Here is a 7,662-nt window from a genome sequence, read left to right as displayed (position 1 = left end):
ACCTCATACCGGACTAAACTTAGTCCCATCTAACAAAGGAAGCATAAACTAAGCATAAACATCTCATGTCTTTTAAACTAGGCTTATAATATTGTTACTGTTCCCAAACTGTAAATACTTTAATATTTATACACTTATATCTATAAACTTTGTGGTGGAAGCATAAGAAGAAAGCATGTCATTTTCCTGAGCAATACATACTGAGCTGGTACTCCAGTAGATATCCTGTTAGAATCCCATTGGGCTCCAAAGGAGGGGCCCAGGCCAGAGACACAGAGTTCCTCTTTACATTTGTGACCCTCAAAACTGGGTTTTTCTCTGGGACTGTGGGCAGAGAACAAAGCACACACAATAAGCACTGTCGGCAGCAGTAACCTACTTTCTTGGTTATTATTGGATGTTTTCTTCAGAGGTTGTGAATCAATGCGCCTCACGCTGCTTTTCCAAAACCTTACCTCCCTCTGGGGTTCTGAAGTTGAACGGATGGCTGCCCGGACCGTTGCCTCGCCCGTTGAAGGTCATGACAATGAGGCTGTAGTCAGAGAAGGGTGTCAGGCCCGGCACGGTGGCGTGGGTCCGATCCCCGGGGAACGCCAGAGACTGTTTGTCTCCGTGGCTTTTCTTCGAGTCCACCAGGCTGCGCAGGCGCCACCAGTTTATCTGAAGAAGAGGACAGGTGGTTTTACGTTATACACATGTTGGGAGCAGCAAAGTCGTGGCCGCTCCTCTTAAGCTGCGTCTGAAAGCAAAGCCATGTTTTCTGAGGCATTACCCTGTAGCCTCCCAGATGTCCATGAAGCTTGTCCTTGTGGACGGGTGTCCAGGTCACTCTGACCGCTGAGCTGTTCATCACCTCCACAGCTACGTCATCAGGTGCAGCAGAGGGAACTGCAGAGGCAAACACACACGTCAGAATCAGCAACAGTTTGAGGAACTGCAGCTTTTCTAGGAAAACCTAATGATCTACAAAAACAAAACACACTTATGATTCACAAATGTTCTCTCATGGATATCTATAAAAAAACGGACCTACAGGGTTGGGCTAATGAGCTAGCGCTACATTAATGACAGCACACAACACTAAGGAGGAGTCATGACCTGAGGTGACCTCCACAGGACAAGTCCAGAAGAAGGCTGAACACAGGAAGTACAGGTTTGTGTGACTCCTAGTTTTAAGCCTCAGAGGAAGTCATACACTACACGACCCCTGTGGCCCCCCATCTACAACTTACCCCCACTTCCTACCCCAGACCCAGCTAGAGCCAAGCTGTACCAGAACATCAAAACAAGATTAGGTCCAAAACCAAAACAATCTGCCTCTCCTATTTAATGTGTTGAACTATCCATAACATCACAAAACATGAAGAATGTTTCACAGTGGGGATGATGTGTTCAGGTTAATAATGTGCACTTATTTAACTCAATTTTATTTTACTTCATTAGGACAGTGCACATTAATCTATATTACCACAATTCATGACAGTTTCAATATTCAGGAATTAGCAAAATAGCTAAACTTCACCCTTTGTCCTAAGTAAGCAGAAAAAAACAAAAGTGTCACCATGGAATTCACAGGACAGAGCACAGTTTACACAGTTCTATTAAAAGAAGTAAAAGAACAACATTTACACAAAAAATAACAAACCAACAGACAGAAACAGGATATAACCCTCTGCTATAAGCAGTGGAAGTCATTTTTTATGGGTCCATAACTACTTTGCGTTCTACCAATGCTTGAGTTTATTTTTCTTTTGGATTACAACATCGCAGCAGAAAATGCACACAGAAATGAGAAGATGCTCCCTTCAAACTCCAACATACACTCCAACGCTTACACTGCAAAAATGGAAGTAATAAATAAGATGGGCTGGATTTTTTATGTTTCATGTCTAGATCTATGAAGTTCATCTAAAATAGCTGATTTTACTTTTAAAAAAGAGGAGTAAGACATTCAGCTTAAAGCAACTAGCTTGAGACTTAATTACGTTTTTTTTCTCCATTTTCCTCTCTAGTCCAAACTGTACAAACTCAATTCTCACATCATTTTATTTTTTTATGAAAGCAACCATTTATCAGCTAAGTGTCGAAATTTTTTATTTTTTTTAATTTTGTGTCTTGTTAATGGAAATAATGTGTGAAATGAGATTTCAAACAGTGAGTGATACATGAGCAGATAGTCTAAGCAGCATATTCATCATAATGTCATTGATCTTTGAGCAGAGTTTAGCTTTAGATGACTCTGCTCTGGTATCTCTTCATTTATTTATTTATCATATCTCAACAGTGAAACATGGTGATGGTGGTGAGGATGATTTTCTTCATTTTGTTCTAGGTTATTTAATGTTAAATTCTAATCTCTAATTATTTTTAGCATGAATGTTATTTTCCTGTTGAATAAATGATAAATTAGGTTTTTTTGTATATTTTTTCCCTCATCTTTTTTAAAGCCACTTTATAGCACAACCAAGTAACCACAAGTGACTTAAAAAAAGTTTGACTTTTTATCATATTGCCTTGAAATTGGTCTCTGTCTTTTTAAGAAGCTCCTGCTCTTTACAACACTTCCTGATCATCACAACAGTGCTTCTTTTTGATGAGAGAATGACATAATATGATATAAATCTAAAAAAGTGGATTTTACATAATATTGTCCCTTTAAAAAGGAAAGAGAAGAAATCTCTGAAATCATCCTCATTAACTAGCTCCTTCCTGCACCATGAAGTCACCTAAGACTGACTCATGAACGACAGTAGCTTCCATCAAACTCACAGTCCTCTCCTGAGTATCCGCTCACAATTCTGGGCTCAGGCCCCCAGCCCTGGTTGTTCCTGGCCTGGATCTTCACCTCATAGGGAACGAAGGTGGGAGTGTTCTGTACCACAAACGAGTGCCTCTTCACGGTGTGCTCCGTCCACTCCTCCTGCCCGTCCTGCCGCCTGTAGCTCACCTTGTACTCCAGGCCGGGTCCGTTGTGCTCGATGGGCAGCAGTGGCTGGACGGCGGAGACAGGAAGAATAGAAAAGTTTTATTGAAGTTTTGTCACCGGTTGGTGTCAAATCCCAGAGTGTGTGGTGAGCTGCACATGGCTCTGTGGGAGAATTTCATCACAATGTGTAATAAAACAATGGAGCCACTGACGTGGTCTGTTTTGTTTAATACAGACACCACAGATGAAAAGATTCATCTCCTCACGGGACTCAAAAGTGTGAGAAATAGAATAAGATGCCATTATCCACAAAAGCAAATCATTAACAGTGGAAGAGTTGAAATCCACAAGTGAGGGTCTACATTACCGAGGCAGGGCAAGCAGATAATAAGTGAAGGAGAGATTCATCTTTCTACAATAAAAGCCAAATGGATGACTGCCAATGTTAAAAGGTTTTCTTTTCACAGCCTTCCCTTTTGCTTTCTAATCAAAGAAAAGGAGCCGCGCTCAATAGAAACATATTCACAGTGATCCCAGATAAGAAGGTTTTTCTTCAGATCTTTGCGGAACGTGGAAATATCAAAAATGGACCATTTCTGCTTCTTAAATTATTGCTGCTGGCAAATGAAACATTGATAAAACTTCATCTGTGATCGCTGAGAGGAATTCTATGAACTGAAGCAGAAGGAGGCGTAGGGGTAGGGGGAAAGGTAGGACGAATCGCAGAATATGGAAGTAACAGGGTAATAAAAGACCTGGCTCTGCTTCTTACCTCCCAGTTGATATTCATTTCATGTGGCAAATGACCTTCGATTTTGATATTTTCTGGGTTCTTGTCAGGGGCTGTAAAAAAGAAAGGATATGGATTTTTGTCAGCATTGTTAGTGGGAGACGTCAGTAGTGAAAGAGTGGCTCTTTTTAACAGGGCATCTGCAGGTTTCAACAAGTCACATTTCAGATGTTTTAACACCCTTTAAATCCTTTAACCATCCATTTTCTTACACCCTTGTCCCTCAGTGGGGTCGGGAGGGTTGCTGGTGCCTATCTCCAGCTAATGTTCTGGGCGAGAGGCGAGGTCACCCTGGACAGGTCGCCAGTCTGTCACAGGGCAACACAGAGACACACAGGACAAACAACCATACACACACACACACTCACACCTAGGGAGAATTTAGACAGACCAATTAACCTGACAGTCATGTTTTTGGACTGTGGGAGGAAACCGGAGTACCCGGAGAAAACCCACGCATGCACAGGGAGAACATGCAAACTCCATGCAGAAAGACCGGGACTGGGAATCGAACCCAGAACCTTATTGCTGCAAGGCAACAACTGCGCCACTGTGCAGCCCCGACCCTTAAATGCCACCTTAAATTAAATTTAAGACAGAAAAAACTATAAATATAGGGGATGGTTAGGAGAACTTCACTGCATAAAAAGAAAGCACAGCAAACACTGTGAACCCAGGTTTGTGCCCATGAAAGAAGCAAAATGTCTTTCCAACTAGCTAGCAAAGGTACATTAGCTACTAGTTAGCGGTAAGCTTCAACCATCTCATTTGAAACTGTCTTCTGCAGTTCATTTGAATTGTTTTTATCTCCAAAGTTAGTGCAGCAAAGTTTGAAAACTTTCCTTTAACATGCTCGATTTTTACTGTGGGAAAGTATATGGACCCTGATTTTTACTAATTGAAGACATTTTAAGACTATAATTCTAGCCAAATTAAATTAAGACTTTTTAAGGATGCTTAAAGTTTCCTGAGCTGGAGTTGTCGGGGAACGTATCACATTATGGAATAACAGAGGAGGGCAAGTCCCACCTGACGGGGGGGTCTTGTATCTCTCTGTGGGTTCGCTGGGTGGCCCTGCTCCGATGGCGCTGATGGCGTAAACACGGAAGCGATACTCAACGTGACCGTGGAGCCTGAGAACGGCAGAGTTGTGGTTCCCAGGGACTCGGAGAAGCACCTTCCAGTTTCCTGGCTCCCACTTGTTTTCCTCAAACTCGATGATGAACTCTGGTAAGAAACAGAAATATAATCAAAGTGTCCGTTTATAAAAGATCACTTATCTGACCCGCTCTGAGCGGAGCACTCCTGGCTTCTCTCTTTCTCTGGGGCACAAACCACAATTCATGTTTGCATTAATCAATAATGGATTTGAGATCCAACACTTTTATTATGTATGCAGCACGATGAGCAAAAAAAAAAAGGTCCTAATGCCGTTCATGCCTTGCTTCTTTAATGTGCATTTACACCTACGCACCAGTAGGGGAGCTGTTGTGGTCGTCCCCAGGGATCCACTCCAGCTTTACACTTTTACTCTTGTACTCAGATAAAACCAAGTTCTCTGGAGCGACAGGGACATCTGGAAATCAACCCAACAGAACAAAACAAAATCACACACAGGGGCATCAACCTTTACTAGTAAGGAAAAACCAAAGCAGCAAATGTTCAATCAAGTTGTCCCAAGAGTCAGAGGATGTGGAACGAGCTGAATTGCCGGTGCTGTGTGTTTTTGGTCGAGAGGCGTCAGCCACGTCTTGTCAGACACGGTGGTGCTCTGTGTTTTCTGACATTCTGATCTCTTCACATACAATGATACAGAGCTGTGGGGTTTGCTGATGCTGTGGCATGTGCTCACCTAACACCATGAGGAAGGCTGAAGCTGTGTCTCTGTCCAGCGGAGTCTTCGCCACACAACTGTACACACCCTGATCTCCATGGCTAACGCCACTGATGTTAAGATAGCCGTCCTCCATGATGTATCTGTTCACAGAGAGATCCAGACACAAAATCAACAATGAACCAGTATTCAAATCCTTTCAACTTTTCCACCTTCAAATGATTTTATTGTGAATAGGAACAAAATATGATGGATGTTTAATTATTTTATCACTAAAAATCTGAAAAGTGAGTCATGCTTATTTATTCACCCTCTGAACTCTGAACCCTAAACTAAAATCCAGAGCAACCAGTAAATCACATGATTAAATTCATGACTGAAATGTCTATTACTACTCAGTACAGAAAGTACTGAGTGGCAAGTAAAGAGCCACTGGTAAAAAAGCCTTAAGAAGTCTCAATTATGAAAACAGACCAAAACTGAACTTTTTGGCCTACAAATAGAATGCTACACTGAAAATGTTTACCAAGTGTTTTTTTTTCTTCTAGTTTCTAGTGCAAACAACTTTCCAGCAAGATACAGCTTGTTTTAAGCCAACAACTCCTTAGTACTGATGAAAAGTACTTGTTCCACTGACAGATTATTTCNCTTATAACATGAGAGAATATCTTGTTAAAAGTGAAATAATCTGCCAGTAAAACTAGTACTGTTTTTTATTTTATTAATATTAAGAAATTATTGACTTAAACTCTTATATCTTGCTGAAAAGTTACTTGCAAGTTAATTTTGTTTGCACTGAAAACCAGACCAAAAAAACTTGGTAAGATTTTGTCCTTTTACAGTGTGTGGTAGAAAAGTCCACTGCTCATTACTCTGAACACTTTAAAAATTGTGAAAGATGTTGGTGGCAGCATCATGCTGAGGGAATGTGGTAGTTCTGAAGGTAAGATGAATGGAGGTAAACAGAAGGCAAAATGTGGTTATACACAGTTTAGAAACATTAAGGAGGGAAAAATACACATTTTACCTTTAAAATGTGTATTTGGACCAAATAGATTATTCAGTCCAAAACACTCAATCACACACATAATAATCAACATTCTAACTGCAAATCAAATCAATTCAAAACAAAGTCAAATAAAACTAATTCATGTGTTGCATAAATTGAAGAGGTGAAGACTGATATGTGTTCATTACAAATAAACAATTTCAAGTTGTCATGCTTTAGTATAAGAAGTAGTAACAGAACAAACAGAATCAATCAAATCCAGACAAGAGAAAGAAAAGAGTCCATAAACAGAAAGATTAAAAAGTGAGTGAATCATGTAAATAAACATTCATGCCACACTTTTCAGATTTTTATATGTATTGTTGTCTTTCGTTTTCTTGAACTTTGTGTTAGTCCCCAAAAAAACTTCCCATGAAATACATTAAAGTTTGTGTATGAAATGTGAAAAACATTCACAAGGCTGGAATATTCTTTTGTCAAGCAGTGTGAGGGAGAAGGAAAACTGAGTCGGCCATAAACAAAATTCTGTGTCTTACCTGGGATTAACTGTGTAGTTGAGCGCTATCTGTATGTTATCTTTCTCCCACAGGAGCTCAAAGTCATTGCTGAAGGACTTGTCGTACTCTGCCAGGCAGGAGAGCTGGGCTGCGCTGCCTTTTAAGATCCGCAGGTCCTTTGGGGCCACCACTATTCTGGTGGGATCTTCCACAGAAAGGATGAGTTAGCTGCAGAGCTCACACACCGTGGGTTGCTCCTTCCACATGCTAGCAAAGGAATGAGTGTTTACCTTTTATGTAGAGCATGGCGTCGATGGCGGATGATCCCTCCGTGTTTTTAGCCAAACAGGTGTACTGTCCCGCATCACCTTTCTCTGCCGAGTGGATCTCCAGCGAACCGTTGTCATGAAGCGTAAACCGGGGCCCCGCCACCGACTCAGAGGAGTCATCTCTGCTCCTGAGGACAGAAGGAAAAACAAAAAGGTTTCAGTCTGAGGTAAATTCAGTTCAAATACATAAGAAGAAAGGCAACTGTAAGAAAATATACGGTAACACTTTATTTGAAGGGGGGTGAATAAGACTGTCATGACACTTTCATAAACATGA

The 7,662-nt window shown here is 41.0% G+C and overlaps 1 protein-coding gene across 1 annotated transcript in view; it reads right to left on the bottom strand.

Annotated features, from left to right (window-relative positions):
- The window catches only part of LOC106937577 (neural cell adhesion molecule L1-like protein), a 45,157-nt gene that overhangs the window by 27,968 nt on the left and 9,527 nt on the right, over positions 1 to 7,662 (bottom strand). Inside the window, exons 3-12 of the mRNA XM_015019147.1 lie at positions 7,347 to 7,513; positions 7,096 to 7,261; positions 5,569 to 5,693; positions 5,191 to 5,292; positions 4,746 to 4,943; positions 3,699 to 3,769; positions 2,770 to 2,992; positions 773 to 888; positions 456 to 660; positions 202 to 324 (exon numbers count right to left, since the gene is read on the bottom strand). Of these exons, the coding sequence (XP_014874633.1) occupies positions 202 to 324; positions 456 to 660; positions 773 to 888; positions 2,770 to 2,992; positions 3,699 to 3,769; positions 4,746 to 4,943; positions 5,191 to 5,292; positions 5,569 to 5,693; positions 7,096 to 7,261; positions 7,347 to 7,513 (1,496 nt within the window). The remainder of the gene's footprint in view (positions 1 to 201; positions 325 to 455; positions 661 to 772; positions 889 to 2,769; positions 2,993 to 3,698; positions 3,770 to 4,745; positions 4,944 to 5,190; positions 5,293 to 5,568; positions 5,694 to 7,095; positions 7,262 to 7,346; positions 7,514 to 7,662) is intronic.

The sequence above is a fragment of the Poecilia latipinna genome, unplaced genomic scaffold (genome assembly GCF_001443285.1).
Source record: "Poecilia latipinna isolate Pla-1442-1.1 unplaced genomic scaffold, P_latipinna-1.0 Scaffold2382, whole genome shotgun sequence".
NCBI classification, from domain to species: Eukaryota; Metazoa; Chordata; class Actinopteri; order Cyprinodontiformes; family Poeciliidae; genus Poecilia; species Poecilia latipinna.
This window is presented reverse-complemented; position numbering and strand designations above follow the sequence as displayed.